The sequence below is a fragment of the Dufourea novaeangliae genome, unplaced genomic scaffold, assembly GCF_001272555.1.
Source record: "Dufourea novaeangliae isolate 0120121106 unplaced genomic scaffold, ASM127255v1 scaffold228, whole genome shotgun sequence".
Lineage (NCBI taxonomy): Eukaryota > Metazoa > Arthropoda > Insecta > Hymenoptera > Halictidae > Dufourea > Dufourea novaeangliae.
The window spans coordinates 4,235,287-4,258,201 of NW_015374150.1; the positions used below are offsets into that span (position 1 = coordinate 4,235,287).

The following is a 22,915-nucleotide window of genomic DNA, read 5'->3' on the forward strand; positions in this document are numbered from 1 at the left end:
TATGTAGATTTATTTCTTTGTAAATTAACTTGTATCGATTTCTCGAATTTTATGAAGAGTTGTAGTGTTTCATGTTTTATTATGCTATAAACGCGTATACATTCGGAGTCTTATAACGATCCATCCATATTTTTTCGAAAAGATGCAATTTTTTACCTCGATGCCGAAAATTACTTGAAATTCGATCCATTCGTTTCGATATATGTATAATAAAAGATTATGTCGATATTTCATGCGTTGTCACTTCTTTCCTTTTTTACTTTATTTTTTTTAACGACAATATTTTTAAAGGGAAGGTCCAGAACTCGTTCAAGGCAAACAACATGCCTCTATATCTATCAATTAAGTACCCGATATTTCATCTGTAAAACAAGATGAAAGAACGACCGTTATTGCATCATAATCGATGCACTCTCGATGATATTTTGCGATCTTTGGGGACACTGCAAAAAATATGGCTTTAGTAATATGACCGAAAAAATGCCAATAAATTTGTCGGCGTAAAGAACAGAAAAATGCATCGTCCCGATAGCGATATAAAATTGTGGTTTTATTTTTGGTAACGAGGCGTTTATACACTCGAAATCCATTAGTGCATGGAGAAAAAAAATTTCTCGTATCTGTAGACAGATTAGAGGAGGCATTAAAACGCGGAACGATTTTCACAACATCGTTTCAGCAAAAATCGCGTACCGAACGGCGACGAAATTCAATCGCAGATCTACCAACTAATCATGGATCAACGAGATAACAGATCACGGATTTACAACTCTGCTTAAATGTTACCGATCTATCTTTGCTCGAGTTCCGGTTTGAAAAAACAGTAGAACTGCGTATACAACTTCATTCGATATCCTTCGGGTGTTGTGTTACACTCACGCTAGCCCATATTCCGTTTCTACCATTTCGTTGCAAAACTACCGAGGTGTTTCGTTACGTTGCCCTGCCCGCATTAAATAACACCTATCGACAACTGTTTCCTATAAATTCCTCCTGACACCAAATCAGGGAAAAGATCGATGTAAATAAACGTCCAATTACCCTGCACGCAACGTTAATCTCTTATTTACCAAATTGTTTTCTTAACTGCATGAATGTATAAGTGAGCCCTTATGTACTTATGAGATCCACCACGCACAAAAATTTGATATCGTTATTCTATCTGTTGTGTTTAAAAATTCGAACAACTAATGGTAATGCTCCGTTACCATTTTATTTGCAAATAGTCACGTATTAAAAAGGGACAATAAAGTTTCACATGATCACAAGTATAATAACAGTAGAATCATTACTGACATTCTACCTGGGTTCTTTGAACTTCTTGATTCACAAGAGGTTCATTTTATATGTACAATATCATTCGCAAACAAGTTAATCGAACGGAGTAAATATATTTAAATGTACGTACAATGCAGAAGGAACGAATGGTAAGTATAATACTGTAAACACTCACCAATTCATTTCTAATTCACTCTAAGAAGAAAAGAATACGTTAACTTTGAAAATCTACAAACGTTTAGATACACTACACAAACAGTACTTGTCAAAACTTAAGTTCGGGGCAGTACCTTGTGGGGGCAGTAGTGATGTCTTCCGGAGCCACCGGTAGATGTCTACAAGTGACAATCGATTCTCGCAAGCACTTCACTTCTAAAATTTAAATACCACAATTTGACTATTTCTATTTAAATAAATAACATTTTTTATTTCATTAGATATAATAACATTATCTAGAATGAAAGTCTTTGAAAGGGTATAAATGTCATTGAAATTAAAGAAATGATCACGATCAATCATTCTCTGCCAGTGCTGCCGCCTAACAGTAAAAGGACGTTATAATTCATCAACTCCATTTTATCTTGTCGAACCAGGCTTAGTTGTTACGTCCAACGCGTCACAGTTCGATAAAGTCAATTTTAATTCGTGAATATGTTTTAGAAGACCGCCTCCCACTTGGACTAATTGTGGTAATACAAAAAGAATGCACGGCGACGAAAGCTAAAGTGTAAAATTGTTTAAGCAATTTTTATTTTTTCCTCGGTATGTCAGAAGGCGAGGCTACAGCGTCGGAGAAGAAGCAGCAGCCATTTCAGCAACAGCCACAACTTGAAGGAGTAGGCCTGATGGCAAACATGGCATGGTCATATCCCTCGCCAAATATTCACAACATGTTTCCTCCATATTCGGGGTAATTTTCTTATTAAATATTTATTCGTGCCTGCGTTCTCTGTAAAATGGACGCAATGACTCATACAAAGATCGAAACAAAAATTTTGTAGGCGTATTCGAAATAACGTACTGTATATACCTATGCGTAATAATGCGTAATGCTGATGATTTCATTCAATTATTGACCTTGTATTTGCTTCCGATTCAATTTACGAGAACTTTACTTTAGTAGTAAATTATTTGAACTAAGAAATTCGGAATAAGATATAGTCAGTACAGTGAAATATATCGACGAGTTTAAAAAAATACTAGTTGACCTAATTTTAAACCAATAGAGGCAACACAAGTACCTGTCGACACTTGTGAGTGTGCATTTCTAATTTTAATGAACTATTTCAAACATTATTTTCCTCCTTCAAATATTTTCTTTGACTTAACGTTTTGTTCTTGTACAAAATAATTCCCAAATATAGTCGCTGTCACTATTAAATAACATCATTAAACATAATTGTATGTTTTTTGTTGCAGGCAATTGTATGGACCTGGATATCAAGGTGTACCTCATCAAGGGCAAATATTTAATTATTATCATACAATGATGCCTGGATATGGACAACCTTTTACTCCACAGCAGATGCAACAACAACAACAACAGCAGCAGCAGCATCAACAGCAACAACAACAGCAGCAGCAGCAACAACAACAACAACAACCGCAACAACAACAGCAGGGCAACAGTCAAGGCAAACAGCTTCATCAACAGCCACCTGTACCTGGGACACCAATGTCTTTGGAGGATGAATCCGATCTTCCTCCTCTTCCACCTGGACCACCACCATCTTTACCAACATCTCAACAGCACAACAATCAAGTACAACAAACTATGCAACCTCATCCAGGATACATGTATAACTCTTTTCCTTATGGTAGCTGGAATGGAATGCATGGTGATATGTCTCGTAAGTTTCTTTAAATAAAAGCCAGAATAATTACATTGTCTCTGGATATATAGTAATATACAGATTTTGGTTTCCAGAATACAATAACCAGATTCGTTTCAATGTGCAAAACAAGAAAAACGGTTTGGCATTTACTCCGTCCGGCAATAGTGGGGCTGCGAAGAAAAAACGTAAGCGGAACAAAAACTTAGCAGCTCAATTCAACAATAGCTTTCAGGGGAATAGTCCGACAACCACATTCGTTCCGGGTCCCAATTTGAAGACTGAACTACCACCCTTACCTCCTACACAACATGAAGTAGCAGCTCCTCCTCCACCAACCGAAGAATCCCCTGCTCCTACTACACCTGCTACTACTACCGTTAATACAACTCCTAGTGTTGGTACTCCAGCGATAGGTACCCCTTCTGTCGTGACAACCACCAGTCCAGTCGGAGATTGGCCTGACAGCCTGAAGAACTATGTAAATCGATGTTACGAGAAGTGCAAGACTGCAGTGGACAAGGATCAAGTTGAGATTATATTAAAGGGAAAGATTACACGCGCTGCGAACGATGGCTCGCTATGGGTGAAGGATTGGGACAAAGAACCTTTACCTAGCATCCACAGCGAACGTATGACGATGACGATAAAGCCTCAGAAACCAGCGTTAAAGTTGACTAATCTAGCTAATCTGCTGGTCACTGCACAGGGAGGCTTGCGCAAGCCAGGCCTCTCTACTTCTCTCGGGGCTCGGCTTGGTGCGCGTCTCTCTGTGAGTCACAAACGGTCGAGATCAAGGTCGAAGACTAGATCAAGGTCAAAGTCAAGATCGAGGTCGAGGTCGAGGTCAAGGTCGAGATCAAAGTCGAAATCGCGTTCGAATACACGTAGCCCACCGTCCCGAAAGTACAGGCGTAGTACATCGTCCTCGTCCAATGTTAGCGACCGGGAACACGATTACAAATCGTTAAAGACGAAAAAGTCCACTAAAAGCAAACAAAATCACAGCAGCAAGAAAACAAAGAAGACTAAACAGATGAAATCACATTTCTATTCAGAGTTTGGTTTAGCTACAGGCAACACTGAGGAGCTAGGATCCAAGGAGAAACTACAACAACGCGCTGCAAGATTTAACGATAGTATTTCCAGGACCGTCAGCAATGGTGTTAAAGATGATCCTACGGCAGAGTTTGATTTTACTGGTCTTCACATAGTTGGAACATGCAAGGATATAGAAAAACCGTATTTGCGGCTAACATCTGTAAGAATTAATTTTCCGTTAAATAATGTACGGTCAATATGTAGACGATATTAAAAAATGTATTGCTTATACATTAAAGGCTCCAGCTCCCTCTGCTGTACGACCGGTAAGTGTACTCCAAAATTCTTTGGCACATGTCAAGAAGCGCTGGGTGGCTGAACAAGACTATAGATATGCTTGTGATCAACTTAAATCCATTCGACAAGATCTTACCGTCCAAGGTATCAGGGATGCATTTACAGTTCACGTGTATGAAACACATGCCCGTGTAGCTCTAGAAAAAGGCGATCATGAAGAGTTCAATCAGTGTCAGACACAGTTAAGGATGCTATATCAAGATGTTGGCGGAGAGAACCGGTGTGAATTCATTGCATACCGAATACTGTATTATATTTTTACCAAGAATACTCAAGGTAACAGATTCATTTACAGATATTCCAGACGAGGTATAGTACATCTAATTTATCAGCATGTAACGATAATAGATATTAAGTACATACTATACCTCGTCTGCAAAAACAGTTGAGATTCGTCTGTAAAAACCTAAAATTAATTGTGAATTTTCTTTATTACAGATTTAACGACAATTTTAGCAGCTTTATCAAAAGAAGACAAACACGATGAGTGCATAAAGCATGCACTGAAAGTACGTTCAGCTTGGTGGCTGGGCAATTTCCATGCATTCTTTAAATTATACGCCGTCGCTCCAAGAATGGCAGCCTTCCTGATGGATTGGTTTGTCGCAAGAGAGCGCAAGAATGCATTGAAATGCATGTTAAAGTCGTACGTACTAGACCTTTTATTAGTCATAATTTATTTATATATTTTAACGGATTTCCAAACAGTATTCGACGATATTTTACAAACATTAATGTCTTTAATGAAAAACAATCTCCCTTTACAGATCGTATTCAAAAATGTTCATATTACATTATTTTAAAAGGACTAATATTGTATCATTTAGAGGCAATATTTCTTATCACCGAAGTAATTTATTTTGTTTGGATGCTAATGGTAGTTAGTTGCATAAATTATGTGAACTTATAAACTTCGTAGACACATAGATCGATAAGTTGACCGTATTTTTGCTAGCTATCAAATATATTTCCACACTTTCGCTGGAAATAGAATTACAATTGGTCATCGTTGAAAATTGTTGATTTGAATAAGGTATACAGGTGTACATCGTTACGCGGAGGGTGGAAGATTGAACATTTTTTTTGTCACTTATAATCATATATAGATTTCTGTTACAGGACATCGTAGCTGAAAAATAATTAGTTTTATATACATATACATCTAGTTGTTACTTATCATGATTATAATTACATGTTCTTATGTACACTTATTTAACACACATTTGTCTAATGATGCATTTCTTCTGCTGTTTAGCTACCGGCAAAATTTGGCGGTTGATTTCGTCGTAGCAGAATTGGCCTTTGAATCTTTGGACAAGTTTTATGAATTTGTCAATGAATTCGGGTTGGTTTATGCTGATCCTGAACAACAACTAATCGACTGCAAGACAAGCAGTGGTTCTCTAGGTGCTTGGTAAAGGCAACGTCAATCTCTAGTTTCTTGTGGAAGCCGCATAACAAATCAATTGGTCTCGTGCACACTCGTATGCACAAGTCCTCCATGTGTGTGCCCATATGCATGTGTTTTCTCCCAGTATATGCGTATATGTGATCACACACATGCATATGCATATGCATGTGCATATAACCATGGTACACACGTCACCCCGTTACGATGATTCTTCTCGCCTATTCTCTTTATGATCATCATTGCTCTTCGCGTTGATCGACATCAATTGGTCGAACAACAATTTTGTAAATGAAAATTCCCCCCCACAATGAGTTTGTACATACGTCTCAATCTCGGCCCACCGTGTACACGTGCATAGCCTCAAGCAAGGAATTTCGTGGGCTAGAAAATTGTACAAAGAATATAGGATGATTGGTTCCGGTCATCCGTAACTACCTCAATTCAAACTCGGTATGAAGCCGAGGCTCGTAGTGAATTACGGAAAAAAAAAACAAACAAAATAAGAAGGAAAACAACAAATCGTCTTTGGGGGAAAAAATCTCGTTGGGTCGAACTTCGAGTTCTTCGATAACAGCCAAGTCCCTCCCTTCGTTAATTGTTACATGTCCTTTGTTATCGTCTCTGATCAATCGTAACCGTCTTTCTTAAACGCTGTCCACAATGAAAACGGAATTTTTTAACCGCTTGCCAGTCCTTTCTACCTGATCGAAAAATGCTTCATGGTTACTTCAAAGCGGGGAGCTTCGAGATTCGAATGGATGTGCCAGGGAAAAGGAAGTGAACCCGTAGCAGTGATAATCGCGAGGAGTACTAAATGGAATTACTGCAATTGATTCGGACGTGAACGTATGGAGGAAGGAAGACCACCATCGAAGCTACGGACGAAACGCGGCGAAGAACTGCTTTATGGGAGATTGAGGGCTTGAAAGGCAACTGGCACACTTAATAGGCATATCGATGAAGAGGAAATTGAAGAATGCTGTGAAGGAGACCAACGGGTTATGCCTTTATTGTAAAAAAAAAAAAAAAAAAAAAAAAAAAAAAAAGGGAGTTAATGTGTACAAAAATCTACGTTTAAGAACTTTTAACCGGGACAGATCTATTGGTATCGAATTGCCATTCGTGAGTGATAAGTGATTTATTTTTATCTATTTAAGTGTTTTACCGCGGGACGTTTTCTTCCTCGATAATTCGTTATCAGTTCTCGGTTTCCGAGAACGTTCTCTAACGCATGAAGCACAGGGGTACAAGATCATAATTGAGAGGGAGAAGGGGACATTTTCATTGTACGATCGCATTCAAATATAGGTGTTGTGCATAATAAATTATTTAATTTTCGGAGATTATATTAATTTTTAATGCGTTACACTGGAACCTAACAGATTTACAGGGAATCTTTGTTGTAAATTGAAATAAAGTGTTTTATGTTATAATTAAACCTTCGTGACCTGAATACTGTAGCAAAATAATAGCTAAATTATTCTTATGTTCGTTAGAAATTGTATATTTATTAATTTAGTAATGTATTCATGATTGTTCGTAAAAAATTGTTGATCCAGTAGTATAATTACTTTTTTTTTTAGTCTTCATCCTAATTCAATGATATTCAAAATGAAATTTATATAATTACGAAAATGTTGGCAGTCAACGCGATAAAAGCAAAATCTTTGGTTCGACTCTCTCTCTCTCTTTTTCATAATGGACAACAAAATTGGAGAAAATAAGAAATACCGATATAATACAACACTTTTTCGAATTGTACCAAGCAACACAATACTACATTTGTTAATACTGCTTGGTACAAACTTCCTTAAGGGGACTCTTCCTTTCTTGTCTCATTCATTGTGCACAGATTGTTGATCAAATTGTGCGAAGTTACATTAGATCTGCTATTTAGATTCAATGTTATACAAATATTCAGGTTTAATATACTTCCTCTTTATATTTTACCTTCCTAAACCATACACATACATGTGTATGAATAAATCGCTACATCATCAAATGCATATAATAATAATTATAGATATTTCAAACATTCTTACAGAAGGATCAAGTTCGCTTCGATAGAATTTAACGAAATAAATAACAGAATACTGCCGTAACAAAAAAGACGAGGGCTCAGAATTGCGAATTCCGAATACACGATATACATTTTTTTTGTCATTATTCCCTTCGAACATGAATATTTATGAGGTAAACGCGCGATTCACTGTGTTCCTCGAGTTCTTGTGGATTTTTATAATACTTTCAAGAAAAGTTCACGTGAAAGACTAAAAAGATTGAATCACATAGAAATCGTTTGATTTATGTAAATCAGAATTATATGTACCGTCGCTATCTTTCAAAATCACCGTGCACCTATTAACCAATGCGCGAACAAAGACAATAACCACTACTCTTCCTATCCGAAACAACTGAACTCAATAGATTTATTGCAGTGTTAAGCAAGATTGTGACAAAATTGACCTGACTCTTGAACAAACGAGTTATAAGTCTTTCGTTCCCTACTACACAGCACTGATAAGACTCCTCGCTTTCAATTAAAAGGACTAATTTGATTGTTAAATCATCCACATCTGTGAGTTAAAATTTTGACGCTTCAAAGCGAAATATTTTATATACAGGTGTGTTTAAAAGACGGTCAACGTATATAATTCTTAGGGTGTGTATTGGCTGACATAATACAGTTATTACTAGATTACAGATGTTCACACATGTATACTTGCATATCAATTTAGAAAATACAATAAAAGAAAAACTTTAATGGCATCCCATAAAGTTTTTATTTTAAAGCACAACCTAATAAAATTCACAATAACAAAAACAAATTCATCGCTACTTTTCTAAATTGGTCTATAAAAATGTAAATTCGTAGAAACATCCGCAATCCAGTTATAACGTAGATATTAGTTAAAAGAAAAAAATATATAACGGTACAGTGAAACACAGTTCCACAAAGAAAATCTGGGTGACCCCGACACGTGAACAGCGATTTATACGGACAAGGACACGAAACTGTTATACTGGGTAATGTTGCGTTTCAGGATATCCGCACAAGGACCTAGAACTCTTTCGAACCTTGCCCTATCCAGTTTAACACATTTTAAAGGACCTCGAGCCACCACCGTCGCAGCCCTTGGCCTATCTAACAACAGTGCAATCTCACCTGTAACGAACAGTAGGTATTAAACTTTAAACTTTCTAACTGTATCGCAAAAGAATCACCGAATCGAAAAGCATCTTTACCAAAGTAATCAGACGGTCCCAAACGACCCACTTCCGCTGGTTCCTCGTTCTCCGAACGTTGCTGAAGGACTACAGCGGTACCCTCTACAATTATATAAAAATCCTCGCCCGGTTCACCCTGTCGAACTATCGTCTCGCCGTCGTCAAATGCCACCGGTTCCAAAGCATCGGCCACCGTCAGCCGTTCCCACTTGTCCAAAGATTCTAAACATAGAACGAGAATATATTATACAAGATGTCCGACGCGAACCTCACCCGTGACATATTTATAAGTAGAGGATCATCAGTGCGGTGTGTAGTATTTTTTGGCACACGTAGTCACGATTCACACCCACCTAAGATCGACACTCTGGAAAGAAATTCCTCGTACATCTTCCGTTTTCTTATCGTCGAGCCCATAAGGATTCTACGATAGGAATCTCTGTCGATACCCCACAACTTGACGTCCGTTTTCGCCCGAACGGTAGCCGCCCGTGGAGTCCCGTAAATCAACGCCAATTCGCCGAAACTTCCTCCTTCCCCGATAGTGGTGGCTAACTCGCCGTTCACGAAAATTTCAACTTCCCCCTGATCGATCACGTAGAAATTGTCTCCCTCGTCGCCTATCCAAGCGTAATAAAATTTCAGGTTAAATTAATTCTGTGTGTACGTGCATACCCCACCATCATTACCGGTACTTATTGGTTTGGCAAACTCTATTATACAGTATATGGTATCGTGTCACAAACACAGGACATTTAAGTAGCTCCTCTGAACTCACTCGACCTTTTATACTAGATGGAAATATGTAAATTAACTGTAGGACGCTTTAAAATAATCACCCTGCCGAATGATTGCCTCTCCGGGCAAGAACGTGACCGGGAACATGGCGTCGAATATGTCAGAGCGTTCGTTCTCGTCCAAATGAGCGAAAAGAACGTTCTTGGTAATTGCTTTGCTCAAGGCAGCCATCGTTTTGTAGTCCTTAGGCACGACCTTCTTGACATAGCTGGTGGCATCTTCCTCGGAGACCGGCTCCGCGGAGATGCCACCTCTGCGCCTTGGAACTTGAGGACCCTGCTGACCCGCCGGTATGTCTTCCGTGTCTTCCGGACTAGTCGCGATCTGTTGCTTGGCATCGTGAGCTTGCTCCTGAAATTATTATTGTTATAAGCGGGAGCAGCGCACTTCGTACAAAAATCAAGAATGAAAATTCAAAATCAATGAAGGACGCTATTAAGAACTTTCAAATGAAAAGTTAACTATCCCCTTCTTGAGCGTCGAGCTAATTTCACAAAGAATTTTCCAGCGAACCCTTTAAATACACTGTGCCGTTAAACTTATGAAACTTAACGCTCCACTCGCCTGCTGCACCATGTCGACACTATCCACCTAATCGTTTTGCAGACGCCACTAACCGCGGTCCCCTAGATCGATACCGTTCGTTTCTTTTTCAATTTATTTGTTTAAACAAAAACGAACGCGACAGCGTCAAGTGCTTCGATGGCGAGATATGATGCAGGCAAAGACGGTTTTATAAGTCAATTTTGTTTACACATGCGCGCGGAATATGTACTACGATGCCCTTCTTCCCCTAATGAAATCACATGCTTGTTTAAATTTCTAAACGTACAGGATGACACACAGGTATCGCGTAAAAATGGTGGGGGGGATCTCCCTTTAAACGCTGATTATCTTGACATAAAAATACTAAACAAATTCTAACATGTACCTTCGCGAAAAGGGACTGGAGGCACGAAAACCTCCAGTTCAGATACACCCCGTAGCAACTCCCATTGTTCGAAAAGTTCGATACTTCTTGAAAAAAATTATATAAGCCCCCACAGAGAAAATGTTACGCCAACGATATGCGTATAGGCGAAGAAGGTTGGCGAATAATGTCATGGATCACTTGGTGGTTTCATAGATGAACACGGTCTCGAAAATGTGTAGCACACGGTTTTGCAAAAAAACACCGAGGGAATCGCTGAATACACGTGTTTCGAAAAATTTTCGTTCTGTAATAATCATCTCACTCGTCACAGAGAGATGGTCTTGCGAAATTTCATCGACAAACAACACACGATCGCGAGATAAGTCATGCCAGGCTACTTTGGATCTCTTCTTGTATCGATTACTGTCCCTAACGGAGTTATACATATACTCAAGAGACTAATAATTCACAAAACGTATATATGTATATTGATACTCATTTGAAATATTTATTAATGAATTGGCAATGTTAACGACGTTTTTACGTTCAAATAATTCACGAGAGAACTCCAACAATGTACAACACATCTGTACCGAGTATTAGGAGTTTTGATGTAACAATTAAATTTCGCTGCTTAATCCTAGATTCAAAACAAACTGTACACACTTAACCTTGCACTCTGTATGCGCATATAGGGAAACGTTCGAATAAACACTATATCGTGACGAACGTTCGAACTACGCTCTAACAATAGCATCGAATTAAAAGGACAGTGTCAAGACTAGACGGTCAATGGTCTTAGCGCGTGGTAAAACAGTATTGTACCTATAACGCATTGTTTTGAAAGAAAAAAGAAACAGCAACAAAATTTGGTTGCATAACTTTCCTATCATCCACACGTCATTTAAAATATGTACTGACTGTTCCTTTCTCTAATACACACTGTGTTTCGAAACGCCACCAAGAGGCAAGCCGATTTTTAACTGGTATAATTAGTGTATCTTATCGGAATATATGATCCAGATCCACGATCGTACCTCGTTCATTATTTGTCCAAATATATTACTCAATATCGCACACGAATAATTTCACGTGGAAAATATATTTTTCGGCGACACTCACACACTAATTTCGAAAGCGGCCGGAAAAGCGTCCTATTGTACTGTGTCTCGAAAAAAGCACAAAAAGCGGAATTAGGCAACCACAAGAGACGCGGCGATGAGAAACGATCGTCGTCTCCGATCACGACGTCCGGCAGCGGCAGTTCGGAATTTTCTAAGGCCTCGCCAAATTCGATTAATGCCGACAACGATCTTTCACGACGCGCGCGGTTTCCCTCGGGTCAGTCTGACTGAAGTGCCAGAAGGTAAATGTAAACAGACCGCGCGAAAGCGCACCGTCCCAAAACTTTTCCTCGATCCACCAATCAAATCGACGAACGACTTAGCAGATGAAAACCGGACCAACGAGAGACGCGGACGTAACGTGCTTCCGACGTTGGTCGTTGAAATATACCGTCGTCGTGTGGCGCGACCCGTTTGTACATTTTTCGAGGACGAACGCGCGTTTACACACGACTTTCGGTCGCTGTTGGCTAAAGTTGCGCGCCTCGTTATATTTCGAGCATATTCTATATTTAGAGCATGCCCCTATACAGAGTGTTCATCGGCAACGGTATCCACGATTTCCGAGGTTCTCGCAATAATTTGAAAAAAGAATATGATCACAGCAACGACATTTAATTAAACCAGCGAATCTCCCTTCGTTACAGAAGAAGAATAACGAACGGGATAGAGTATACAACAACGTAAAAATAACCGCCGTGAATATAAAGTTACGACGAACATCCTTTATACTTGCGCATAACCCGACCCCCAACCCCTTTCTCCGTGCCCCTGATTTCGTGAGATCTAAAGTCCCCTTCGTGTGTGTTTGTCGTTCGCGGGGTTCACTAAGAAATGGAAAATGGTATCGACCATTCCCGCGCGATACAGTGGTGCACAATACATATGTATACATATAGACGGCAAGAAAGGGGGCACCTAAATGTCTAAGTTGGTTGTTTTCGAAGATAGGAAAATCTTATCAAGGTCGGTGCTGTACAGTTCGGATGAAAAATGAGAATGCAGCTGTCACCGAACAGACCACTACCGACAAGATTGATGAGCAAACTCGTTACCTGAATGAAATGTTTCGAATAACAAGTAACACGAAACAAATTTCATTCCGTTAATAGTAAAAACGAAACATTTTCCGTTCGAATTAGATACACACTACAAAAGCTTTTCGAGAAAAAAAACGAAGGTGCATCGTATAAATAACCATCGATTACAGATCATCAAATATAATAGGACTCGTTATTATAATTGTTAATTTTTCCAAAAATATTTTGTTGTAATACTTTGTATTAAACACACTGTACATGACAGCTGATAAATTTAAAGGAGAAACAGTGTAGTAAAGTTTTTACGATCGGTAACGTTGTGCCAAATCCCCACCACAGACCGCTTACTCCCACTTAAATGCTCTCAGATCGAATGTGTTTTAAATAAACGCATTTGCCGCCAAATTCTTAATAGGACATTAACTGTTGTAAATTTTTTAAATAAAATACAAAATAGAAAATTGGTAATATATTGCACTAGCGTATCTACGACCACACGTTTAACATATCCCGAATGACACTTCGAATTGAACATGACGTAAAACTTTCGAAGGATTATTCTCCCGTGTTAAAAATACTTTTGGAGCGTCGAATATTTGTTACAATGTTAAACATAGTGCGCACATTCAACACTAAATTCTCTCCCCGAATTAACTCTGGTTAAAGTGAAAAAAATGGATTAAATTTATGTAGAATAGTACATGAAATGTACAGGGATTCTCATTTAATGGCCTTATATATTTGTTAATAAATTAATTATCTAGGTAAACTGATTTATTTTTTACTTTTCAATAAAATCCTCTATCTCCTTTTAATAAACCTCAACCATTGCATGTTGCCATTGAAAGACTTTTTTGACATTACATGTCATTTTTTTCTCTTGTCATTCATTATTGCGAAAATTCAATATAGAAAATATTTCACTGATTCGAAATTTTGTAGAACTCTTATTACAGTAGACGAAATGTGTAAGTTAATTTATAAAAATTTATATTTGCATAACCATCCTCAATGCAGTTATGAGGTTCATTTTCAATGAGATATTCATAAGACTATCGTTAATCTTATTTTCTTTTTAGATTTGTATATTACATACAGAATGCAGTCTTCCATTACATGTATAATAAAATTTTAAATGAAACAAAACGTACTACTTATACTTGTCAAGCTCTGATATGATATTGATGTTTGTATTTAGCATGTCATTTATACGAAATGAATAAAATGTACATCATATTTAGATATATTAGTTAGCTGTATAATCTCTAAGAGATAGTATGACTCATGGAATGTCCCCATGCATTTGCAGTTTGCGAGCAAAAATTCAATAAGGAGGCAAAATGATATCTAGAGGTTATTTACAGACGTTGCGATTTAATACGTACCCGTTCTAGTTTCTGAAAGTATTCCCTCAAGAATGATATGGGGTTTTCAGGACGTCCCACGCACAGTTGCACTATACAGTCTTTTAAAACTTGTTGAATATTGTGTCTTTGCACGTATTCCTCGCACTCTCTTAAACTTTGCTCTTCCTCAAGATTCGCCGCCATATTGATGCACAACAGCAAATACCTTCTCAACGATTTCGCTCTCGACACGTATACTGGACGCGCTTTTTAGCGTTGACAACTCGATTCTTTAATGTAAACAATATTAGCACAATCGGGCGAGTCTTATTATGCATTTTTTGTGACACGTTTAGTAGTAAAGCACTGTACGAATTGAAGCTATAATTTAATAAAATCGTATCGCCATCGATATCTGTGCATCTACAGTTTGTGACAAAAGTTTTAGCCGAGTTAGATTTCATCGACTCACTTTTAAATTCGTATTACAGTCGGTGGTTTAAATTTTCGTTTAATAATTTTGAAAAACATATACTTTACAACAAAAATATTCACATCATGTTTATAATTCATCGACCCTTTTCTGTCTAAATAGTGAGATAGTTATATTTTTAAATGCAACAATGCCATTGGTATAAAGTTTTTGTTCTATAAATAATAATATTTGAGGCTTAAAATTGTTTCAAAATTTAAGAATATGGGTGCGTTTTAACGTACTGGAATATAACCTTGGACTCTGTATTTTTAATTTGCATCTCATATCTCACGAACAAACTACATATATATGTACATGGCCGTGGTAGATTACGCTAATTTCAAACCGCATGACTATCTTTTAAAATTATTCGCTGTTGTGCCTTAACAATTATAAAAAAATTACTAAATTTGTACACGATTATGTTAGCACACACGACCGTTATACAAGGGAATAGGCATTTTAAATAATATTTAAATTAGACTTTTTAACTTCTAACAATAATATATTTTAAAACATATTGTCAATGGGAGGATAGACATTATAACACATAAACTATATTTTAAAATATAAGATAAGAATGTTTTGTGTTCTTCTTTTACTTTTAGCAGTCAGCAATTCTGCAATCCCACATCAATCTAAAACTTTTATGAAACAATTTTTCTCTGGCATTTTGTGATAATCAAAGAGAAATGGGATTTCAGAATGACAGGTTGTTTTAAACTTAAAGCTTAGTATTTAGAAAATGTATGGCCATGTTCTCCTATTTACATCAATATTGCTGTATACCATAGAATGAATTGAAATATCTATTTACTTGTCATACGTTGTAGAATTCATTGAAATATTATAATGTTATGAATGTTTCACAAATTGTAAAAAAAATCTTTCATGATTTAGAAAATTGTGGTGATACCAATCTTCTTTATGATGCATGTTTTCAATGAAATAATTTTTATAATCTCTTTTATTAAATTATAAATTATAAAATGAATTCTTCAATGATTATGCTTTAAAAAAGAAATATTAATGTTGAACAACTACAAGTAGTATTATAATCAACTTCCGCAGATCAGTTTCACATTCTCTGGCTTATGTTACCTATACAATATAATTGTGCAGTTCTTCATAATAATCTAAATTTAACTATAGAATGCATGCGATGCATATGTATAATAGAAAACAGCAATGCTGTTATGGTATATTGTAACGTATCTTGCACTTAATAAATATAACACACAGTTACAATTGCTTTCTGGATGTACTGACTCGAGTCGGAATTACTTGTATGATCTTGGATACATTTTTTATTACGTTTGCAAATCTAACGAGTGGACGCTTATAAATAGTACTTCTCGGTTTGTATTTGCATACTGAACTATTTTGGCCCTTGCTAACAACATTATAATTTATAAAAACTCACCGCGATGCATCTGTAATTAAATTCAGTAGTGAGTTTTACTTGATCTTTCATCCGTATTATCTTATGTGTATGGTCATTTTCTAAACAATGAACATAAACAAAACATTGATTCGCATGAAATAGTATGAGACATTGTAATACAATGAAGTGATGCTTGTTTTCTAGAGTGCCTTTTAGTCATAATTAAATGACCATAGTATTCAAAATTCCGACCATGGTAACACTCTTAGAGTTTAGACTAGGAAAATTAATCAGTGAAAATTAATTGTAATTCCTACTGTATTATATATAATTGTATAGGCACTTTCTACGAGTAACTGGAGACCCTTAAAACGTGCAATGTAAATTAAACGTTTGTTAATCTCCTTAGGATTGAAAACTATTTCCACATAATTCACAAAAATAATATGTCTCTTCACAATAAATCATTAACTTGTGATATTAAATTATCAATCAATAATTAGAATGTATAGAGGTATGCATCTGTGAGCGCACACGGTTTTCATTACTTTCTGTGATGATTATGATAAAACTCCCGTAATACCTTAACGATAGAAATTGTGTATTATGATTATTACAATGTGCAATTCGTGTTCTAAACAGCGTTAATCGTGTTTCTTCACTCAATATACATTTATTGCTCTAAATATAATTGAAATCTGATAGATTAATTGCACAGAGTATGGTATTAGTTCTGAAAGTTACTTTGTGTAATTAGTAACGTTTGAACTTTTATAGAGAAAGAGAAGAATAGATTCTCGTAACGTAATAAAATATACTTTCGTGTATTAAAATTTGTAAAAACATGGTTAAAAAGCATAACTGATTCATAGGTATTATAATTTAGAATATACTTTTAACTTAACACTGTAAATACAAACAGGAATTTCTTTAGAAATGCACTGCTAATTTATATTAAAAAATATGAATTGTTAAAGAAATTTCTTATAATATCATTTATATGTTTGCTCCCAGCGATCTATTCCTCTTTGTTTATACATTAACAAATTAATCTTTTAAATGGATGGCCACCATGGTCTAATGATACTTATTGCTATTAGGTTTTTATTTCGCGATTTTTGTTTCATTGAATTAATACTGATACAAAATTAACATTAGACTAATATAATCTCGTATTTCTGTGTTAACATAAGATAAAATTTTCTAGTTAAATGTATAGTTGTTGGCATTGAATGCATAAAACTTGCTGTTCTAATGAACTATACAACTTCGGTGCATTTACAACTTGTTATTAATTACACCTTGTTCATGGTTTTTAAGGCACCAGATTAATATGAAAGGTAACTCAACACATGAATGTGTGAATCATTGCTTAAAGAAGATTGCCTCATCGTTGGAACTTAAAAATCATGAACGAGCGCATTGATAAGTTTCTAATTTTCGACTTAACGTTCCATTATTTTTTCATATAATAAATGTATATTTTTCATATGAAAAAAGAATATTTATATAAAACGATACGCTTTCAAAGTTAAAGCAGTTACGCTCTCACAGTCAGTTCGAAATATTGCAATGAAATATAAATCTTCTACCGATTTCTAATTCGTCAGTGTAAAAAAATAAATAGCAGTGCTTAATCAATAGCAAAGTACGTAACAGTATATACGTATATATACATAAATAAATTAACTTCTAGCAATTGGTATTACTATCTACTTAATAGTCCATCAGTATCCTTCAGAAATAAAACTGGAAGCATTAAAGTAAAAAATGTACATGTACAATCTTCCAGAAATTATAAAGATATTTCCTCGCGGGAATTGACTAGTATTTGACATGTGTTCGTTCTAGTTCATTAATCGTAAGTATTTCTGTACGTCTAGCTAATTATATAAATGTTGAACAGTGATCCGTCGTTTGCATAATTGGCGGTGATACTTACTTCGATCTTATGGAGTTGTTGACGTTAAAAAGGTGGGGTCTACCGCGGCGACTTTTGCGGTCAAAAATGCATGCATGCAGAACAGTAAATTCTGAAGCTGGGAGCATTCCAATTCCTACAAATAAAAAATGAAAATTAACCGTTGATGTCAATGTCTTTCATTCCACATTGGGTGCGATACCTTCGTCTCGATAGCAATACTATCAGGTTCCTGAAAATGTAACTTCAATCGACTCTTTCCGTCATCACTGGACCCTCTCAACTGAGAGAATTTATAACGCCATATGGCCTCTCCAATATCCTCGTAAGAAAGCGTGAACCCCTGAGTCCATTCTAAGGTTAATCCCGCGCTTCTTCCGTTACAAGTGACAGGAAATGTTTTACTCTGGCCAACAACACAACATTATGAATATTTAAAAATGAATGTCTACATTCCGAAAAAAAAAGATACGACACTAACTTTCAAATGTGTAACAGCTGAACACACTGCGGTGTGCCACGCTGCCTCAACTCTCAACAGTTCTTGTCTAGTTTCGACACTTAGATATCGCGGTGGTTTACCCGGACTTTGTGCTAGAAAGCAGTGTTGTCTTTCGTCCACGTTTTCAGATTCTCGCATCACACGAAACATCGTTTGGTAGACTTTAAACGTCAATGCACATCGTGACCAATCTCCTATGTTGCACTACAAAACAAAATGCAGCAATTTTAAAAATCTTGCAGAATTGTACAATACACTTATATCTTCGTTTACACTTACAGGAGGCGTTTCAAATAACAATAAATCGGGTCCTTTCAGGGCCAAAAATCTTGGCCTATAACTTTGCCACGGTTGATTACTATTGCTCACCGCTTCATTTACCCATCCCATGTACTCTATACGTTCACCCACCCCGAAATTGCGATTATACAGTTTCATCTAGAAATGATCATAGGTATCCCTTTTCACTATTCAATCTTATATAAGTAATAAATAACGAAACGGAAATTTTCTTCACCTGCAAATGCGTTAAGCCGGTAATATTATCGGTAATATATTTCAACCATTGACTTAGAATGGCACTATCATCGCAATGTATCACACCGGTGCGTGCGCCATTTAGTCCTCTTACTTCGAATGCGTTTCTTCTTAACTTGTCCGTTCCAAAAATGTATCTCGTCACGTACGCCATCATCAGTGGAACTGAAAATACGCGACATTCTGTTATTTTTAGTAATGTTATAACCCTTATATAAAGAAATAAAAATGAGAGCTTGAAAAAAATTATTGCAACCTGTTATAACATCCACCCATTTTTTACATTGCATCGAAGTGGCAGATGCGTTTGAACCTTGCCTACTGTGACCGCATCTAGGACTGCCACTCTGTCTATTGGGTGATAGCCATTCATCTTCTGAACCACCATTTGGTACATTATCCAGTTTCTCTTCTTTTTCTGAAAGTTATGTTCAGTAAATATTACAAAGAATTACAATATGTAAATATAACAATATTCGGATAAACAATTGTGTTTACCATTTTTTTGTAGAAATGGTTTGGCTGCTCGATAATGTTTCACTGTTAAAACAACTATATCACCAGCATTCCTCAAGATGTTTACAGCATCGTCGTGATTACATGCAGTTATATATTCTCCATTCACTGTATTGGAATCAAATATTCATCTTTAAAAGCAATTTCATGATCAATCAATTGATTTCACAATTTTTAGTTAAATCACTAGACCATCTGACAGCATGTGATCAACTATAATTTTCTTTAAGAGTGTGAATACAGGTTTCATAAAGTAATACTAATGGACAGAGAGCAGACTACCTCTGTTTTAAAGGAAAAAAACCAATATTGACAGATATGACAGAAATAGAACAAGCATTCAATGTAACTTCTATGGAAAGTAGATGTTCCATTTAGACTGTACATAAAGGAACCAACAGTAAGTGTACCAACTAATGTAAAGTGAATTTTATAAATAACAAACACACCTTTAATGATTGCATCTCCTACAAACAATTGGCCACACTGATCAGCAGCTTGGCCTTTATAAATTCTAGATATAAGAACAGGAAGTTTATGTTCAGCTCCTCCTTTTATACTTAATCCTAAGCCTCCAACTTTTTGTCTAGTAATTTGCACCATTCGTTCCTTAGCATCCAGTGGTGGCTTATTGTGATTCACTGCCTGCTAGAAATCAGGGTTATTCTTTAGAAACTATAAAATTCTTGTAGACACTATGGATATTCATACACTTCGAGCAAAATTCAAGAGATCAACTACAACATGGGTCATATGACTAATAGTAGTATGAGTAATATTGATTAGATATTCTTATTACATTTTCAAAAAGGTAAAATATAAAGAAAACTAAGAATAAAATTAAATTAAATTGTATTATCAATGAAGATGATATAATCAATTATATGTATGAAACTTATATAAGGGTATATATATCAAACATTACCTCTAAATCTTCTCTTTGAAGTTTCAAAACCTCCATAGACAATTGCAAACGCATTGGTATTGGTTTGCTTTTCCCATCGCTAACACTGACCATCCCAGTCCTTACCTTTTATAAAAATAATAAAAAATTCATATACTTTGTATTTCAAACAAACATTAAATTATATTTCTATCCTCTGCACCTTTTTAAGCAATTTGATAACAAAAAACACCATATAAATACAGTCAAAGATCAAAGTTATATCACTAATTTTATTTCCATGTCAAAACACCTCTGTATATTGATTAATTAACTGCATTGCTTCAATCTCTGCACATACATGCTGCATGCAATTATAAAGATATAGTTTGACAATGCCTTCAACATCGAAATAATTCTTATCAAACTTTCAATCGAAGAATATCAATTCTCTTATTTCACTCTGACGCTCGAACCATCGGAGAATTAAACTAAAACGCGTCCTCGGAACAATATAAAAAGACATAGTAACATGAAGTTCCAAAGTATTAATAATTCACTCATGAAAAGTCTATAAATTCTCTGTGACATAATTTCTCTCGCACTTATTCAATTACATTGACAAAGAATTTCCCGAAAATTTTAAACACGCGATCGTCGAGAAATACAAAATCATTAGGAGCAGCGCAATCACCTATACATACCATAGATTTATTCCGATGTTGACACTTTCAATGAAAATGATAAAATTTTCGACGACTTGTAAGAATCAACTGTACAATTGACGAAAACAATGAAGAAAAGAGACCGTTCTCACCTTCAACTTCTGGTCAATCTTCTCCTCGATCGGAGTGCTCATTTTTGTCGCGTTGATTCTCATTATTCAACCCGATTATGCGGTCCGCGGAAACAGCTCCCCGTATTGCTTGCCGGAAATCCCCGGAGCCGAGAGACTTTCGGTTCCCGTTGAGACCTCAGGTCGCATGTTACCTTCATACGAATCGTACGATTCGTACGACACGACTGCGGCGGCTGGTCCTCGAGCGACCGGAGTACAAGATCATAGTCACGGTCTGTCTTTTTTAAAAGAAAAAGAAGGAAGGGGAATTCACAGAGAGGCTTATGCTGGAATAGAAGCAGCGGCGTCACGCAATGTTTCACGGCGCAGCGGCACGTTTATTCGGAATCACCAGTCCTCGAGACCGTTGGACGTTGCATCCGAGACGGTTCGAAACGTTCCGAGTTCCGAGGGAAATGAAAAGCTTAAACCGGGACGCAGAAAAATTGGAGTGGGCTAAAAGTAGCTAAAAGCCCGCGGCCGAGACGCATCGATTTACAGAATACAACGCGCATCGCGATGCCACCTCGTTTCTTTACGTTCGCGGGAAACACGAATAGAATAGTTTCATCCCCTTTGGAACATGAATTATTAAGATGCTTTGAAAATTTTGTATATCTACTTTTCGTGTATACAGATCGTAATAGATCACACGATTTGTGAATTTGTGTATGTATTTATAGAATTTCGTTCATTATCTCGGATAGCAATGTAATTATTCTATGTTAAATCTATGAAATAGTCCTTTTTTGACGTTGAATGTTCATAAAAAAGTGTTATTATTTATACTCGTACACATATTTTCGGAGCATGCGCTTCGTATATCCTTTGACGATAGATGGTTTCTTATAGATATTTTTATGCAAATACTATACTCGACCTTGATGGATATGCGTTTTACATATTATAAACTCTCAAAAATTTATGGTAATCTATAAAGTAATTATTGAAAATATATAGAGCATAGCATATTTTATTACTTGTATAATTTTTACACAACATATTACATTTCTTTTAGCAGTTTTAAATAAATTATCTACAGACCTTATACAAAATACAAATTTCAATGATCTATACTTATAATATTCAATATTGTATGTTACATTAAATTAATTTTCCTATTAGAGTTACACAGCACAATTATTGATTTAATTTAAATCAATCTGAAGATTTATCATAATCATTCAATTATCATATTCATAAATGCATACTTGAACAAAAATAGGGAGACTTTACTCTCCTACTGAGAGTACATAAAAAAATAATCATATATTATTTTCTTTTACCATTTATAACATTCTAACTGCAAATTTCATTTATCATTCACCATTTATTTATATTAAAAAAAATACTTTATGACATTTGTACAATGATCGCAAGAATATGGTCAAGAAACTAATATTTTCCTATGCTAAATTTTTTCTAAGTTCACAAAGTTTCCTTTATACATATCTATGCAATCCTGTTAATTTGTTGCAAGAGAAATGTGCG

At 36.0% G+C, this 22,915-nt stretch overlaps 3 protein-coding genes across 7 annotated transcripts; 1 reads left to right on the forward strand and 2 right to left on the reverse strand.

Moving 5' to 3' along the window:
* Window positions 1-1,820: 1,820 nt before the first annotated feature.
* Window positions 1,821-6,965, forward strand: LOC107191832 (leukocyte receptor cluster member 8 homolog). Of its 3 annotated transcripts, none has more exons than XM_015580967.1 (7): window positions 1,821-1,967; window positions 2,050-2,188; window positions 2,698-3,128; window positions 3,206-4,371; window positions 4,451-4,784; window positions 4,947-5,154; window positions 5,764-6,965. In XM_015580967.1, the coding sequence occupies exons 2-7, from the start codon at window positions 2,124-2,126 to the stop codon at window positions 5,924-5,926; spliced, it is 2,367 nt and encodes a 788-aa protein (XP_015436453.1). In that variant the 5' UTR covers window positions 1,821-1,967; window positions 2,050-2,123; the 3' UTR covers window positions 5,927-6,965. The 3 variants fall into 3 exon arrangements, with proteins under 3 accessions (XP_015436453.1, XP_015436454.1, XP_015436452.1); XM_015580968.1 differs by having other exon boundaries at window positions 1,821-1,964; XM_015580966.1 differs by lacking the exon at window positions 1,821-1,967 and having other exon boundaries at window positions 2,043-2,188.
* A 1,947-nt stretch (window positions 6,966-8,912) lies between these two features.
* On the reverse strand, window positions 8,913-14,726 carry LOC107191629 (cAMP-dependent protein kinase type I regulatory subunit). Of its 2 annotated transcripts, none has more exons than XM_015580715.1 (5): window positions 14,408-14,726; window positions 9,987-10,296; window positions 9,501-9,767; window positions 9,166-9,369; window positions 8,913-9,085 (listed from the first exon to the last, which is right to left on the reverse strand). In XM_015580715.1, the coding sequence occupies exons 1-5, from the start codon at window positions 14,570-14,572 to the stop codon at window positions 8,913-8,915; spliced, it is 1,119 nt and encodes a 372-aa protein (XP_015436201.1). In that variant the 5' UTR covers window positions 14,573-14,726. The 2 variants fall into 2 exon arrangements, with proteins under 2 accessions (XP_015436201.1, XP_015436202.1); XM_015580716.1 differs by lacking the exon at window positions 14,408-14,726 and adding an exon at window positions 11,896-12,215.
* Window positions 14,727-18,103: 3,377 nt separating this feature from the next.
* LOC107191664 (gamma-1-syntrophin) lies at window positions 18,104-21,823 on the reverse strand. 2 transcript variants are annotated; one of them, XM_015580760.1, is made up of 10 exons: window positions 21,404-21,823; window positions 20,629-20,733; window positions 20,153-20,348; window positions 19,686-19,811; window positions 19,444-19,605; window positions 19,168-19,352; window positions 18,930-19,088; window positions 18,630-18,854; window positions 18,351-18,554; window positions 18,104-18,284 (listed from the first exon to the last, which is right to left on the reverse strand). In XM_015580760.1, the coding sequence occupies exons 1-10, from the start codon at window positions 21,464-21,466 to the stop codon at window positions 18,177-18,179; spliced, it is 1,533 nt and encodes a 510-aa protein (XP_015436246.1). In that variant the 5' UTR covers window positions 21,467-21,823; the 3' UTR covers window positions 18,104-18,176. The 2 variants fall into 2 exon arrangements, with proteins under 2 accessions (XP_015436246.1, XP_015436247.1); XM_015580761.1 differs by lacking the exon at window positions 18,930-19,088.
* Between the last annotated feature and the right edge of the window lie 1,092 nt (window positions 21,824-22,915).